Source organism: Echiichthys vipera (genome assembly GCF_963691815.1).
Source record: "Echiichthys vipera genome assembly, chromosome: 12".
Taxonomy (NCBI): Eukaryota; Metazoa; Chordata; class Actinopteri; order Perciformes; family Trachinidae; genus Echiichthys; species Echiichthys vipera.
In genome coordinates this window covers 31,172,016-31,190,429 of record NC_139837.1, presented here as the reverse complement: position 1 = coordinate 31,190,429, position 18,414 = coordinate 31,172,016, and the positions used below count along the sequence as shown (strand labels likewise).

Genomic DNA, 18,414 nt, shown 5'->3' with positions numbered 1-18,414 from the left:
TGAAGTTCAACTCTGTCATTGAGTACAGGAACCTGATAGTACCTGACGTACTGTCAAGGCACCTTGAGTCAAAAGTGGATGACACAAAACAAAAGAGAGGCCTAAAACAGTGCTGGAGCATTTAAAGGCAGAAACAGGGAGGGGTGGAACCCTGCAGAAGGTCTGATCGAGGCTTCATGTTCCACTCCACATTCGTTTGTGGTGAAAGGAGATCAGAGACACCTGCAGATCGTTAAGCAAGAAAGGAACGACACTCCGACCCAGTCACCAGAAGTCTCCACCCCACCAGGTAGCATGGCATCTGCCACCAGTCCAACCAAAACTGACTGGTAGCATAACATCTTCACCCACAGTTGTGAGGACACGCTCTGGACGTGCTGTCAAGCCTACTTGTCAGAAGAAATGTGTTAACTAGTAATGATTACAGACCAGTGTGGAAGAAAACATGATTGAGAAAGTGAAAAACAGGCTGAGGTCACCGTGTACTGGGGACAGAGGCCTGATAATCACACATTCTGTTTAGAAAACAATTGAACTGTATTTGGGCATGATGACGTCTGGACACCAAGTAGGCGCCACTGATTGTAAATGTACTGAGTGTGTATTGAAAGGCCCGACAGGGCGTGTAGGTGTTGTCAGCCTTGTCATAGGCGGGGAGTTCTGTTAAGAGACACTTGTAATTTTGGTATGGTGAATCTCGGAACTCTGTGATGAGTGTATCAAACCTTGATTCAATAAATTCTCCTTGATTGCTGTGAGACCTCTCTGCTGACTCCTTCTTGTAGACCTTCCTACTTTATAATACATTGTTCTACCATAAATTGGTGACCCCGATGTGATCGGTTTGGACCTGCTCGCTGGGACGACGGCTGAGGTCACCATTGCAGGGGCTGTGCTGAAGGCGCCAAAAAGGTAGGAACCTTTATCCTATCTCGCACAGTTGTATGCCTGTTGAGGCTCAGCCTCGACTCAGGGTAGCGTTTTTGAGGTGCATTCCAAGTTGAACAGGCTGAGTCAGCTGGGAGGTTTCTGGCTGTCTTGTGTGTTCCTGCATGCAGGACAGCTGCTGTAATGCTTTAAAAATTTGCTATGATATAACAAGAATTTGAAACATTGGACAGTGTCAGCAGCTGTGATAAAAATAAATAAATAAATAAAAAAGAAGGAATAAGGGAAAAGAGTAGTGGCCAGAAAAAGAGTGAAATCGTGCGTGTGTGGATGACCGGTCATTGTGATTGTGATTTATAGGGGGAGTGGATGAGTGTTTCAATAAAAAAAACGGACTGAATTATTGGTATTGGCTTAAGAGTATATTTCCGAAGAGTTTGGAAATATAATATGGAGGGGCGTGCGCTTTAGAGTCTGTCTATATAGGTCACACGCACATGCTGAACCGCTACGGGCTGATCACCGTGGTACTACAGAGTCAACTAAATAATTTATATATACGTGAAAGGAAATTCACTAAGAAATTGAGCAGGATCTGTTTGAGCACTGTAATATAAAGATATGAACACACACACACACAGCAAACAGGAAAAAGTGTCTCAAACGATCTAGTGAAAGGCTCACAAATAAAGTAATTCAGTCGGTAAGGAACACATTGCTTATGAAAACTCCCATAGAAACATATAAACTCATATAAACATTGCATGTATGATATGTAAAGCACAAGTTAATAAGGGAAAGTTAACATCGCAAATAAATAAATAAATAAACGATTAATAAAATCTATATATAGATCTGTAAAAAATGTATCTATAACCTATAAATATATATGTAAATCCATAAGCTGGATAATAGAGAATCTTTGAACGGGTTAATCGCTCACTGACTCTTTTCAACAAGGATGTTCGTGTGTGGTTGAGATGTGTTTTGACTGGGCAGTGGAGTATTGAGATACTGCATGTGTGTTGAGAAACTGCTATCTGCAGGTTGAACAGCTGGCTTTCATGGTTCCAAGTAGAAAAGTTAATGTGGCTCAGCTGTGATCAGAGGGAAAAGAGCTAAATAGAATTGTGTTAATACATACTGTGAGTTAAATAAATGAGGTTTTGCGAGCGTTGTCATTTTTAGGTTGTGGCACGGTTGTATTTCAGAAGTTGGGTGTGGCTATAAAGGCCAATCGCCATTTTGAAGGGGTGGCGCAGAAGAAAATCGGAAAGAGGTGTGGTTGTGTTATCAATCGCCATTTTGGAGTTGTGGCGCAGTTGAAATTTAGGAGTTAGGTGTGGCTTGGAGGGCCGCCATTTTAAAACCTGATCGCCATTTTGAATCAAACGGTTGTGCAATTTAAATTCTTGGTACACATCATTTGTGCCAGGAGGGGTTTGTCCGACTGCCAGACAGGAGGGGGGTGTAACTGATAGCACCAACTGAGAGGACAGAGCAGTTAGCTATAGGCCCAAATAGCATAGCTACCTGAAAGGTTAATCTAAGACTTAGCATTTAAAATTGATTACAGCTATAACCATAGCTTAGCTTAGCATAACTAGCAAAGCTAAGGCTAAGCTGAGTAGCATTGAGCTAAAAACTAGCATATTAAATTAGACTTTGGGTATAGCCATAGATTAGCTTAGCATAGCTAAGGCTAAGCTAATTAGCATTGAGCTAAAAACTAGCATAATAAATTAGACTTTGGGTATAGCCACAGATTAGCTTAGCATAACTAGCATAGCTAAGGCTAAGCTAGTTAGCATTGAGCTAAAAAACTAGCACATTAAATTAGACTTTGGGTGTAGCATCGATTACCTTAGCGAACTAGCATAGCTAAGGTTAAGCTAATTAGCATTGAGTTTAGAAAAAAAAATAAAAAATAGCATATGAAATTAGACTGTGGGTATTGCCATAGCCTAGCTTAGCATAACCAATATAGCTAAGGCTAAACTAGCTAGCATGAAAGCTAAAGAATTAACGGTTCAATTGATTTCAAATATCACTAAAAACTAGCTTAGCATAACCAAGTTAAACTAGGCCTAAACTTACCACCAGTAAAACATAGAAATAGCATTCACTTCTGCAAAAGTGCTATCAAATATTAGCATCGCCATTATAAACAGCAACACAACAATGACTGCACGACCAATTGAGATAATGGGGGCCAAATACCCCGAATACATTAAGGATATCCCAAGATTATCAAAGAAATGGGCAAACATACGCAAACCAGACAGATATGAGGCAGGCCAGTATCCAATTTTAATAAAGGGCACTCAGGGGCATTATATGCCGTGGCAAACCGTCGACCTTGCAGGTCTTGTCTCAAGCCAAGACATTCACGAAGGAACCAGCAAATGGATAAGAGCATTTGAAGAGGACACTGTGGGGAAAATGCTGGCCCTCGGTGACATAAAAGCGATATGGGCAAGATGTTTTGGGGCAGCAGCAATGGAGAACCTTTTCAAGATGGTGGTACAGGAGATACAAGAAAATCAGATCCCACAATCACCTGCACAAGCGTTAACACCAGCGCAACAGCCACCAGAAGCTGCCAATGGATACCAACAATCCCGTGGTGCATGGGGTGGATATGGAAACACATATCGTTCAAGGGGAGGTCCCTACAGAGGACAAGGACCACGGCGAACCAATGGTGAATGCTGTGAGTGCGGCATGCCAGGTCATGTTGCAGACTGATGTCCAAAGAACAATACATTCAGAGGGGGCAGAGGCAGGACAATGCAACGTAGAGCTAGAGGCTCGGCAGGCCCCTGGGGGAGACCTTGTTTTGGATACTAGGGGTGCCCAGAGAATCCTAAAGGGGAGGGTCAGTTTCCAGTGATAGTGGTGGAGGCTGATGAAGAACCTATGCTGCAGGTTCAAAAATAAGTAGACAAGTACCAATGCTAGGACACTGGAGCCACTCACACATGTGTGGGTCCGAAGTTTGCGAAGCACCTCCCCATATCAGACAGATTTGTTGAGACAGTAGGATTCTCGGGACAAAAGCAGCTAATTCAAATGACGGCTCCAGTGAAAATAACCATAGAAAACGAAGAAATTAAAATCCCAATTCGGGTTGCGAACACTTGGCAATTTGATTGGAAGAGATGCATTGTGTAAAATAAATATGACAATTTTGTGTTCATCAAAAAGAAAAATGCAAAATTCACTTGAAAACACCCAAATATTTGTAGGTGCAACCGGCACCGAAAGATGATTGTTCATTTTCTGGATTAACTCGAACTGTCAGTTTGATTAAAAGTAGGACCAAAGCCTGCTGGAACAAAGACCTCAAAGACTAGGCCCAAAAGTTTGGCTGCGATGCCTTCTCCCCCACAACAGGTCACACCCAGGTGTGAATTCTCCAAGGCACCCAAACTGTTCATTGGCTGAATTGACCACTGACTATGACATCACCTGGGCCTATATAAAGTGAAGCACACAACCGCTTCTTTCTCTTGCCCCCAGATCTTTCTCCTGCTCTCTCTCCCGGATCACTCAACTCGACGGGATCCTGCGGATCCAGGAGACCAGCTGCCCGCTGTCCCCTCGGCCCTGGACCTGGCCTATGGCGTGGGATTACCACGAAGGTTAACCACCGGTTATCCGCAACTGAGCACAGCACAGAGCGATCCGAATCCTCTTTTGCCTAAGAGCCACAAATAAGACAAGAACCTCTTCACCACGAAGCTTCCTTTCTTCACCCAGCCACTGGCATCAAGCAACGCAACATCTCCCATCTCATGGACTGGTAACTTATCACCAACTGGGCGTTACTACATGTTATAGGACTTTATGAACGTCTAGAAACAATTGTAACTTTGTCATAAGAACCGAGAGATCAGGCTTTTGGTGCTTCATGTAACTTAATTGTTCACACCTTCTCTGCAGGGGACCGAGCCCCACCACTTCTCTTTGTCTCTCTCTCTCTCTCACACACACACACACACACACACACACAAACACACACATTCGCTGTTAGCTTTAGTTAGTTTATTGTGTTTTGTTTGTTGCATTTATTAATCTGTTAATAAATGTTTGTGTTTACCATATGTCTGATTATTTAATGTTACACAAAGATGAATGAGCCAGCTTCTACTAAGAAAATAACTCTTAAATCCTTCAACTAATTAAACTATTACATTTATCGGTGTTTAACCCTTAATTAGTAGTTTAATATATTTTATGAGACTTCAATATTAGTTATCACTCCGTCTATGACGGTGGTGCCCCGAGGAACTCTGGTTTGACTAGAGTCATTTTTATTATTATCTTTGATAATTATTGGGGATAACTAATATTTCCTTGATTAACGATAAGTTTATTGTGAATACTCAATCTCATAATCTGAACGTGAGTCAAGGCACTATATTTGATTGGTCCGCCGTGTGACGTTTTTAATAAATTAAAGTTATTAATTTTTAGTAATTTTTCTTTATTAATTTTCCTTATCAAATATTTCATTTGATAGTCACACTATTGATCCAATTAAACCCAAAGTACCTACATTGGTGCCCCGTGTGAGGCTTAGTTATGTTGGCTGGCAATAATTCATAATTGTGTGATATTAATATTCGTCATATTTTTGGACATTTTACAATTTTTGGATTTTTCATCCAAAATTTTCCGAAGCTGTTCCATTGAACCCACTTGTCTTCCACAGGAGTAGACATCCAGCTGTACTTACAAACGAGTATAAAGTGGTGTTATTTGATTAATTCCAAATTTAGCTAAAGCTATTTGAGAATATTGATAACCTCTGTAAGCCTGATAGTTACCCTTAAGATTTTGCTATTGCTGCTAGCTATTGAAGTTTGGTTTAGGATTGGAATATCACATATTCAATGCAATCTAATGAGTCTTGTCATAAGTTTTTGCTAAATGAAGTGCTCCTTCCCCTTAACTCATAGCGTGCCCCCGGCCCTATGACCCGAGAGCGTGAACTGTTGGAACTGCCTTGCATTTCAACCTGAGTGGAGATAGATAGAGCCATAGTTTGCTACCAGCCCTGCGAAATAAAGTTACATACCCAGCTGTTTCTTCCATGTGTCTCAGCTTGAGTAGTACTTTACAGATATAATTCCCTGACTGACGGCCCTGCATCTCAGTTAGTGTAAATTCTGGTCCCAGAACCACATGGTGCTGTAGTTGACCCTCCCCGTGCAGGAAGCAAGCTACCCACATAGTGTAGATCAGAGGAACTGTTGTTTTAGGTGAGTGTACTGCCCAAGTCACGTCACACGGTGTCTGCCAAGCAACACCAGAGTCAAAACATTTGCATTGTTGTACTAGACAACAAGTTTTATTCTCACCTTCCATTTCAAACAATGGAGAACCAAAGTGTAGAGAATTTAATTTCTTCCCTAGCACAGAGCCTTAAACCTGGCTACCCTGAGTTCATTAACACATAGAACTTAAGTGAGTGCAGTAAAGAAATAGAATCACTTCTCAGCGACACATCTAAAGGGTCAGTGTTGAGATGTTTGCACCTGAACTTTCACCGGCAAACTAACATTGTCTGTCAGAGCAAAACAGCATTAGAAAAGGAGATAGAATCCCTTAAAGCTCAAAATGCTAATCTCATTAGTGAAGTTCAGATAGCAAATCACAAAGTCCTGCGTTATTTAGAAGATTTGCACTCAGCAGAGTCACAACTCTTCTCCCACAAAAAGGAATTGTTAGGGCTTAGATCAGAAACTCTTGCCCCACCAAAGTCATTCAGCCTTGCTGATTCTGGCCTTTCAAATTCAAATTCCTCCCTCAATGAGAGATTAACGCCCTCTCCAGAGCTGACCAAGGAAGTTCAGTTCTGCTCTACCTCCTCACTGCATCACTTTGAGAGTGATGACAGAGCTAGCATAGTCTTGCCTTCACAAACGGTGACCTCACAATGTCCCCGCCTTGAAGAGCTTGAGCTATTAGCTAAAGATATGGACGTGTTTGATCCAGACAACTGCGATCATAAAATTGAGGACCATTTTAGGGAATTAGATGAAAATCTAATTGACCTGCCCAATGCAACACAGAGAGAGAAAGTTAAACGTGTGTGGAAAACCAGCTCAAAAGCTGTCCGCAAAGTTATACAGTCTCAACCTGCCAGAGTCAGAAATGACTACCAAAGCCTGCTGGAACAAAGACCTCAAAGACTAGGCCCAAAAGTTTGGCTGCCATGCCTTCTCCCCCACAACAGGTCACACCCAGGTGTGAATTCTCCAAGGCACCCAAATTGTTCATTGGCTGAATTCACCATTGACTATGACATCACCTGGGCCTATATAAAGTGAAGCACACAACCGCTTCTTTCTCTTGCTTGCGGATCTTTCTCCTGCTCTCTCTCCCGGATCACTCAACTCGACGGGATCCTGCGGATCCAGGAGACCAGCTGCCCGCTGTCCCCTCGGCCCTGGACCTGGCCTATGGCGTGGGATCACCACGAAGGTTAACCACCGGTTATCCGCAACTGAGCACAGCACAGAGCGATCCGAATCCTCTTTTGCCTAAGAGCCACAAATAAGACAAGAACCTCTTCACCACGAAGCTTCCTTTCTTCACCCAGCCACTGGCATCAAGCAACGCAACATCTCTCATCTCATGGACTGGTAACTAATCACCAACTGGGCGTTACTACATGTTATAGGACTTTATGACGGCTAGAAACAATTGTAACTTTGTAATAAGAACCGAGAGATCAGGCTTTTGGTGCTTCATGTAACTTAATTGTTCACACCTTCTCTGCAGGGGACCGAGCCCCACCACTTCTCTTTGTCTCTCTCTCTCTCTCTCTCTCTCTCACACACACACACACACACACACACACACACACACACAAACACACACATTTGCTGTTAGCTTTAGTTAGTTTATTGTGTCTTGTTTGTTGCATTTATTAATCTGTTAATAAATGTTTGTGTTTACCATATGTCTGATTATTTAATGTTACACAAAGATGAATGAGCCAGCTTCTACTAAGAAAAGAACTTTTAAATCCTTCAACTAATTAAACTATTACATTTATCGGTGTTTAACCCTTAATTAGTAGTTTAATATATTTTATGAGACTTTAATATTAGTTATCACTCCGTCTATGACGGTGGTGCCCCGAGGAACTCTGGTTTGACTAGAGTCATTTTTATTATTATCTTTGATAATTATTGGTGATAACTAATATTTCCTTGATTAACGATAAGTTTATTGTGAATACTCAATCTCATAATCTGAACGTGAGTCAAGGCCCTATATTTGATTGGTTCGCCGTGTGACGTTTTTAATAAATTAAAGTTATTAATTTTAAGTAATTTTTCTTTATTAATTTTCCTTATCAAATATTTCATTTGATAGTCACACTATTGATCCAATTAAACCCAAAGTACCTACATATTTAAAAGTACAACTTTTGATACAAAAGAAGCGGCTGAGGATGAATGAGACATTTGGAGAAGGCGAGGGGCAACAATGAGTGAACAAGGGTTATGGAGGTTACAAGACGGTTTGTTGGTGGCCCCAGTGACGTTGTTGTCCATGTTAATATCGGAAGTGCACAGTCTAGATCACTGTGCAAGGGGGGAAGTGATGAAGAAAATTCAACAACAAGGTTACTGGTCGCCTGATATGCAAGCAATGGTGAACGAGGTGGGTAGATGCTTTGCCACTAACACTAATGAGCTATCGCATGCAAGCGCATAGAATAACGCATTTAACACCGCTTGAAATGCTATCAGGTCGACCTATGCCAGCACCGCAGCTAAGAGGTCCTTTTAAAGGACCACCGCTTGAACAATTGCAAAATGAGCTGAAAGCATAAATGAAATATCTTACTATGATCCATAGAACTATCTACACACAGGAAAGAGCACGAGAGGAGAGCCTGGAGCAGAAGGGGGAGTCGCCAGTGAAACCAGGAGACTTGGTGTGGATCAAGGTGTTTCGGAGGAAGTGGCATCAACCACGTTGGGAAGGACCGTACCAGGTGGTCAGGGCCACTCCGACAGCTGTCTAGGTCGAAGGGAGCACCACGTGGTATCATCTGAACCGCTGCACAAAAACGCAAATCAAGGATGAAGGGAACCCAACAGCAGAAGGGGGAGATGAGAAATGTGGTAAAACTGACTCTGACATTCCTGTGTGTTCAGAGTATGATGACAGTGGAGAGCAGAACCGTGCCAAGCCAGGTACCGACAAGCGAGAGTCCACAGAAAGGAGGAGTCTGAGACAAGGAAAAGGCGATCCAGCCCCAGACAGAATCCAATAGTCTAAAACAGATAAGTATGATGCAAAACTAAACACTCTGTGCCACCTGCCAGCATTGTCAGATAGAAATGAATTTACAAACCCATTTGAGCGTCTAACGCAGGAAAGCATAAAAATGCGAAAGAAAAGACAGAGCCAAACAACATGGATTTGGGAAGATAGAGAAATACTTCCAGAACAAGTTACAAGACCAGAGGTACCAGAGAAGTTAGAAGGGAACGAAGGACTTAGGACAGAGGTGGTAACAGGAGGGAGATTAAGATTACACCTCCCAGCACAAGAACAAGCAGGTTTGGTTTTAAGGAAGAGAGGTGACGATTTCAGAAATCCTCAAAGATGGAAGTAGGCAAGTTATATGTGGGTGGATGTCAGATAAGTTTGGAATGTCAGTGTGGGACAAGGGGGCAGTGAAATGCATGTCGGTAGTGCGAGAGGCGTTGTGTGGATGGATCATGGTAGATAATGCAGCAATTAATATTGGTAAAACATATGAACTGAATAGTGTTAGCGCTGCAGAAATAGATGGTCAGATGGACGTGAAAGTACGATGGAGTGCAAGGTACGCAAAGCCAACGATGGACGTACTGTGTGAAGGGCTGGCGAGGGATGTGATTGCCGTGCCTGAAGAAGAAGTGACTACACCTGTGAGTACGATTATTACTACAACTAAAAGTATTACAATACCAACTAAGAATACTACTACAACTAAAGGTATTACAATACCAACTAAGACTACTACTACAACTAAAAGTATTACAACATCAACTAAGACTACTACTACAACTAAAAGTACTACAACACCAGCCAGAACCACGACCACACATAAAAGCATTACAAGCAGTACAACAACCCAGAGAACCACCACAGCAGAACCAAAACAAGTGACCACAGGGCTAATCAAGACCACAAAAGTAGTAGAACAGAGAATGTATAGAACAGACAATGCAACTAAAATTAAAGTAGAGTGTAACGATCCTCAAGGTGGGCTAGAGGTATTTGTGGACGTGACGTGTAGTGGAGACAGCCCCATGGCCGGTCCAAGAGCATTTCCTGTGGCAGGTCCGAGAACATTTAAACCTAAGTGGGTATGGCCAAAAGAATATAGAGAGATTAAAGATGAGCTGGAGGCCCGAGCCACACAGAACTATTGGTACAAGAGTGTGTGGGCTACGGCCAAAGACCAGACGACAAACGACTGTTTAGTGTGTTCTAAAAGTCCCGGAGCGAGACCTACGGTAATCCCAGAAAAATATAACTCTAGAGAGTGTGCAGAGTATCAGAGACAAGTCTGTAAAAGAGGACAGTTTAATACGAATAAACATGCACCGACGTTCTTCCGCCAACCTGTGTGTGGTCTTGGATGTAGATTATTATATGGTTCTCAGAGAATACATTCATATTTGAGGTTTGGAGACAAAAAATACGACATAAAGTGTGCCGATTTTAAGACACAGACGGTTGAAGACGACACCCCCCCGACAAATTACAACATAGACCGAGAGGCTAAGTACAAATGCTTCGCGAGCGGAGTCTTCAGGGACCAAGGTGGTGTTGAAGTAGGAAACACCACCGTAAAGTGTAGTGTTACATGGGTACTATCCTGGTTTCCACATGTAAGCAAGACATCAATTACATCACCAGTGTGGTTCGAAAACCCTTCAGAGACTTTAGAACAGGATTGTGCTAATGTAACCATGACTTTACCCAAATTATTTTTTTTCGGTGACCAGACCTTTCCCATTGCAGACAGTTATTGGATGTGTGGAGGAGATAGAGTGATGAATGTTTTACCAGCAAGGTGGGTTGGGTTGTGTACATTAGTAAGATTAAAGGTGCCAGTAACTGTGATATATTCAGGAGTGGACGAGTTAGTTGCAGGAGGGACCCGAATGAGAAGAAGTCTTATGGAGCAGTGGTTCCAGACCTTTTTCTTAAGGGACCCATATTTTTACCATTGTAAACTTTGGTGAGCCCCCCATGAAAATAATAATTAAATAAGGAACATCATTACTTCTTTTACATGAAATACTTTATATTTCAGTTGTTTAATAACAGCGTGGGACAATGAGGAGAACCTGTGTATGATTACAGCATATTTCTTCAGAACTTGTACTTAAAAAAGAAAAAAATTCTTTAACATATTTTAATATATTACCTGCTTAAATAAATTTGAAAAACAGCTTCAGAACTTTAATTTGTTAATTGAAAATTAATTGTCTTTATTATATTCAATATGTTACCTGCTTAAATAAAAAACAGCAACAGCATGGAACAATGAGGAAAAACCTGTGTAAAATTACCACATAAACTTCAGAACTTGTACTGTACTTTTGGTTGTATTATGATTTCCTTTTCATTTCACTGTCATACATACCAGGCAGCCTAGCTTTTAATGAGAGCTCTGACACTGTATTTCTTGAGCCAGCAATGGGATGTCTGGTGTCACTTTGGTAACAGCCAAACGAAAGTCACTGTGCACATCAAGTCTGTTGCGTGCCTTTGTTTTGATGGTGACCAGAGCGCTGAAAGCAGTCTCTGACAGGTATATTGTAGCAAATGGCAAGATGAATCTGGTGGTCGCATGATGAGCAAGCCTAGGAGCGACTCCTGGTCCTTTCACAAGCCAAAACCGCTTGTATCCATGCTCATCATAGAATCGCTTGCAGAGTGAGTTGGACTTTATATCCATGAGCTCATCCTCAGCCTGGAGGTGCTCCACATCTTCTTCTTTAGCGAGAAATGAGTCCATCACCCATGCGTCTTTTGAGACATGTTCATTAATATCTGAAAAACGCGAGTGCATCTCCTCTTGAAGCTGCTCCATGTGGCGGGTGAATTTTCTGGCCAAAGCATCAGATAACTTCCCCCCTGACTGCTGTAGTAGCAAGGGAAACTGTTGCAGGTCCCCCTTTCCCAATTTATTCTTTCTGTACTCCACTTTGCGCACAAACGCATCCACTGCCTCTTTGCACTCCATTACACTGGCATCCGCGCTCTGCATGCGTTTGTTTGCCTCGTTGTACAGACTGAATATCTCTGCAAGATATGAAGTCTTAATGAGAAACTCATCGGTCATTTCGTCGGATAGTTTTTGGCTATGAACGGCTAAGAATTCCCTTATTTGGCTTTTAAGTTCCATGAAACGCACCAACACTTTGCCCCGGGAAAGCCAGCGCACTTCGGTGTGGAGGAGAAGTGTCTGGTGCGCCTCATCCTCACACAGCTGTGCAAAGATCCTTTTGTTGACCGGGCGAGCTTTAGTAAAGTTGACTATTTTGACCACGGTCTTTAAGGTTACGTCCAGGTCTTCACAGAGGTGTTTGCCTGCCAGTGCGTGTCTGTGTATCATGCAGTGAAACACTAATCAGTGCGGTGCCTTCTCCTTCAAACGGCTGTTGAAGCCCTTATTTTTCCCCATCATTGCGGCAGCTCCATCTGTGCAGCATGCAACTATATTTTCATAGGGAATATTGTGCCTTGTGAAGTACGTGTCGACTACACTGAAAATATCCTCTCCTCTTGTGGTGGCTGTGAGATTAACAGACATAAGAATGTCTTGTTTAAGCTCAGTTTCCTCAATGTACTGTACATAAACAATGAGAATTGCTTCCTCTGCCACAGTGGTAGTTTCATCCAGCTGAATTGAAAACGGGCATGTCCTGATTTTTTCAACGAGTGTGTTCTCAACGTTTCCTGACATTCTGTCGATTCTGTCTTTCACTGTGTTGTTGGACAGTGGTACAGTCTTAAATTTGTTAGCCACCTGTGGTCCACACAGTATCTCAGCCATTTTAATGCACACAGGTTTAATCAGTGTTTCGCCGATGTTGTGTGGCTTTTTGGCTTGGGCAATTAGGAGAGAACACTCAAAGGATGCAACCGTTGCCTGCCTCTGGTCGCTTCCCGCCCTGAAGAAACTCTCCTTTATGTTTTGGGGCCTGCTAGTGACAACAAGCTCTCTTTTTCTGATGAAAAACTCTTTGGGTTTACCCACCGTCTCGGGATGTTTAGTTGTCTGGTGTCGCTTCAGCTTGCAGGGCTTCAAACTTTCATTTGCCAGTTTCTCACAGCAAAATATACATTCTGCTCTAATTTTATCCATTGCTTGTATGAAGCCAAACTCAATAAAACTTTCTCGGTAGCCCCTCTTTTTCTTTTTGACATTTTCCGCAGTCTCCTCTACCTGACGCTTCGCCATCTCTCCCTTAACTCCGCCTAGTAACGACTGCTGCACGTGAGGCGTTCAAGTCACACACGCTCTGTTCCTCGTGATATAGGCCTATAACTTGTTTATTTATCTAAAATTTGAAATACAAGAATAAATGTTTAATGTGGCCCATGGATTTAGTTGATTTTGTCACATATATGAATTAAATGCTTAGCCCACTCATTCATTTAACATTTTAATTACATTAAAATTATTAAACCCCTTAAAATCAAGTGCTTCGCGACCCCCCCTGGATCTTTGACGCCCCCCTTGGGGGTCGGGCCCCCCAGGTTGGGAACCACTGTTATGGAGGACAGGGAAGTGTATTTGGATGTGATAGGACAACCACAAGGAATTCCGTACGAGTTTAAGGCCCGAGATGAGATTAAAGCAGGTCTTGAGTCTATCATACCGTGGATCACCGTTAACAAGAATGTAGGGTGGATAAATTATGTGTACTATAAACAACAGAGGCTGCTCAATTACACCTTAGAGGGCTTTGAAGTATTTGGTGCACAGTTACATGCAACCTCGCAAATGACGAGACAAAACCGGCTGGCCTTAGATTGGTTGCTAGCCGAACAAGGAGGAGTATGCTACATGTTTGGGGAGCAGTGTTGCACATACATACCAAACAATACGGCCGCTAATGGAACTTTTTCTAATGCTATGAACAAATTGAAGGGGCTGCGGGCCGAAATCACAAAAAATGCTGGCAGTGATGCATGTGAATGGAGAGGACTAGAAGCAATAGCCGGAGAGTGGGGAGCGTTATGCGTAAAAGCTATTGCGATCATTTTCATAGTGTTAATTATTGTACCATCCCTACACTGTTGCATCATACTCATACTGAAAAGGTGGATCCAGGGAATGTTGTATAAGCAGGCAGTGGAAGACACAAGACTACAAATGGCTCAACTGGAGTTGGTTAACCACCCAGGGCAGATGAACTTAGAATGGCTACATGGTTTCTGATTCTTTCTTTTTCTCTTTCGGAGCAGTAAGGAGGATGGTGAAATGGACACAAACCAACTGAGAGAGAGCTCATCAGGACTGTGCCATGAGACATCCTCTCACGCTAAAATATTGCCCAACTGAATCTTGGTATTGGCGGAGTCGGCGACTTCCAGGACTGATGATGGGCGATGCCGACACATATTAACCTACATATTATTCCGTTATTGTTTAAGACTGTACAAGAATGTTCATGTATTTCATATATGAATGCTATCCAATATTAGAGTGTAAGTCGCATTATAAAGGTTACATCATAATCATACACTAGATAATAGTTACAGGTTTTATGGTAATAAGACAATCAAGGTAAATCACATATAGTGACTTCAGGAGGGATATGGTATGGTGGATGTTAACACACACACAGATTAGATGGTTATAATCAGCAGATCACAGCGGTTGATCTGCATAGTTGAGAGTCAGGAAAGTCAGTCATTATACTCAGTTAGATTAAGATTAATTTTCATTCATTGTTTAGTGTTTTCATTAGTTTTTTATTCTAATCAAAGTATGATTTAACAACAACTATAGTCAGTTAGGTTAAGATTCATTTTTTTTCTAATCAAAACATGATTTAACACAACTGCACAACGCAGGCAAGCGCTAGTCTAAAGTTGCTCAGGCTTACACTACATTTGATGATTTCAGTTGAAAGTTTTACAGGTAACAACACTATATCATGATTGCAGTTATTATCTACAGTGTTACAGTTTATTAACTTAGATTTGTATAATTTCATTTACAAATGTTTTATCATTGGTTAACTCGCATTCACATGCTAAAAGGTTAACGTGAAGAAATCAATGCAGCCGTTGCTCGCGCCCAGCGCAGTCGCCCATTATCTATGTATGTCAAAACAGAGGCCATGGGGACTATGCAGGACTTTTCTCCTCCACTGAATGATGAGATGATCAAGAATGATTACATGATGACGAAATGAAGGCCGGAGGTTTTTCACCTGCATGAGCCGCGGATCGCGAATTGATTTCTAACGATAACACTTTAATGAGGGTTAAAACCCTCACAGGAGGGATATGTGGAAGAAAACATGATTGAGAAAGTGAAAAACAGGCCGAGGTCACCGTGTACTGGGCACAGAGGCCTGATAATCACACATTCTGTTTAGAAAACAATTGAACTGTATTTGGGCACAATGACGTCTGGACACCAAGTAGGCGCCACTGATTGTTAATGTACTGAGTGTGTATTGGAAAGACCTGGCAGGGCGTGTAGGTGTTGTCAGCCTTGTTATAAGACGGGAAGTTCTGTTTAGAGACACTTGTAATTTTGGTATGGTGAATCTCGGAACTCTGTGATGAGTGTATCAAACCTTGGTTCAATAAATTCTCCTTGATTGCTGTGAGACCTCTCTGCTGTCTCCTTCTTGTAGACCTTTCTATTTTATAATACATTGTTCTACCATACCAGTTATGTTAAAAGGAAAAGAAAAGAGAAAGGTCTGAGCAGAATGTTTGTTTGTTTATATTTGCTTGTTCATTTGTATTACTTAAACCAGGGGTGCCCAATCCTGCTCCTGGAGAGCTACTGTCCTGCATGTTTTAGGTTTCTCCCTGCTCTAACACACCTGAGTCTTACGATGTGCTCGTTATCAAGCAGCTGAAGCTTATCACATGTTTGATAATCATTAGTCAGGTGTGTTGGAGCAGGGAGAAACCTAAAACATGCAGGGCAGCAGCTCTCCAAGAGCAGGATCGGGCCCCCCTGACCTAAACAGTACGTTTGAAAAGAATAATATTGATAGATAGAATAGGAGAAATTATTCTTATTTGATACAGGGGTTTCTTAAAAGGACAAATACGGAAAATATAATGTTCTCATACAAAGGTATTTTCAGAGTGTTTCTTAGATACAGTTGTTTTGTTTAATACTGTAGGAAACTCCAGACTAAAAAGGGGAGATGTCACGTAAACTTCACACACTCCATCTCCACCCTTATTTGCTGCTCCTAAGCTGCTAAATCACCAACCCTCTCCACCAGCTGAGAAGGCTTATATTTATAAATGTGTAAATGTAGCCCAGAAAGTCATACCTCCATGATGGAGAAAAGTGATCTGCCCTGTCCCAGTGTTCTTATCGTATTCCACACTCTCCACCTCTCCCCCTCCTCTGCTGGGCCTGGAGAAACTCACTTCCAGTCGGTCCTTTATTCTTTCCTCTGGCATGGAAGGGGGGACTTTGGAAACCTTGAGCTCCTTTCTGGAGACATCGAGGTGGACCTATATTGGTAGAACAGCATAAACTGATTGCACTGACAATACAGCATGAACAGACCATATGCAAAGTAACTAACTATAACTGAATATCAGGGTAACACATAAAACACCATTGTTTTGTAAGTCAGTATTGATGCGAGGACACTGGTTGTGGTACATTCTTAATTCATTTTGTTCATATCTTAGGGAAAATTGACCTTTATCCAGCCTTACAGCCCAAATACATGTGATACGGATGGGACTGGTCACATAGGCGGATTTTTTACCTGCTACATAAAATCAAACAGAAATCACAAAGTCATAGGCAAATGACTTCATTACAGAATTTGACAACAATTGAAATGGTACTACAAGTATGTAATATAAGGGTATGTCCACGCGATCGCAAACAACCCTTTTTTCTCCATCGTTCATAAAAAGTTTTCCGTCCACATGGCCCCCACTCAAGAAATATCTGCGTCCACATGAAACCAGTGAAATCTACTCCGAACGCTGTAGTACACATGCCACTCTGGAACCCTGTTTCAATAGATACCATTTTCAGGCTCTGATAACACCGTCTGCGTGTGGATGCTCGGCCAAAATTATACAAAAGTTGTGCGGTTACAGGAAAGCACGCCTTCATGTGGATGGGCCCTAAGAATTCTTTTGACATTCGTGCTTTCATCAGTCACCTTCCTTCAATTAGAACTGTGCTAGACAACCACTGTGGTTGTTTGCCAGAAAAAGAGGCTATATTAACTGAATTAACTGACTGGTTGGTTTAAACTACAGGATCAAGGATACACATTGATTTGATGAATATTCTTTTGTGATATATATTGTTATTGTTATTATTATATCAGGATAGAAGACTTTGGTCATATTGACCAGCCCTCTTTTCAACTGTTGGAGGGACACGTAGAGAGAAAAACGAGCCGCATAAAAATCGAGATGACCTGTGTTATGTGCACAGCTTCCATGGTCTGTGCAGCAGCTTCAGTAGATTGTAACAGACACACTCTGCTGCAGCAGATATGTCACACAATGTTTGTGCCCCATGTATTGTGGCCATTAGCTGAGTTGACTTAAAAAAATAAGATTAAGATTTAATGAGGAGCCGATTAAAAGAGGTGCTTTGCATGTCTGGAAATCAATGCATGTCTTTTCCGCTGCGGAACTTGGCTGAAATCTTTGTAGTTTGCATACGTCTGCAAAATGAGGACAACATGGGAGGAAATAATAATAACATAATCTGAACATGTTGCTTACAGGTGTCAAATGATTCAAGTATGTGTTGACTTTAAGAACTGGCCATGGTTTAAATATAAATGAGTAATATCCAGAACCTTGTTATTGCCGACAGAAACACACAGCTCACAAACACAGAAAACTGACGTCACTGTATCAAAATGTACCTCAAAATTAACAACAGGATCCATGGATATTCTTTTTGGTTTCACATCCAAACTAATGTTCTCACAGGACACAGAGCACTTGGCAATCTTCAGGATCTGAGAGGCCACTGGAGGACAGAAAACATGACACAGAGACATTTATCACAGTAAGATGGGGTTAAAGTCTAGGTTTGGTTCCCCTACAGCAGGGGTGCCCAATCCTGCTCCTGGAGAGCTACTGCGCTGAATGTTTTCGGATTCTCCCTGCTCCAACAAACCTGACTCTAATGATTATCAAACCTGTGACAAACTTAAGCTGCTTGATAACGAGTACATCGTGTGTTAGAGCAGGGATAAACCTAAAACATGCAAGGCAGTAGCTCTCCAGGAG

General features: G+C 41.9%; 1 protein-coding gene across 2 annotated transcripts in view; it reads right to left on the bottom strand.

Moving 5' to 3' along the window:
- nmi (N-myc (and STAT) interactor) overlaps positions 1–18,414 on the bottom strand; it is a 58,348-nt gene that overhangs the window by 28,531 nt on the left and 11,403 nt on the right. For both annotated transcript variants that reach the window (XM_083924926.1, XM_083924927.1), the window contains 2 exons: positions 18,045–18,151; positions 16,464–16,650 (listed from right to left, as the gene is read on the bottom strand). In XM_083924926.1, coding sequence (XP_083781052.1) covers positions 16,464–16,650; positions 18,045–18,151 — 294 coding nt within the window. The remainder of the gene's footprint in view (positions 1–16,463; positions 16,651–18,044; positions 18,152–18,414) is intronic.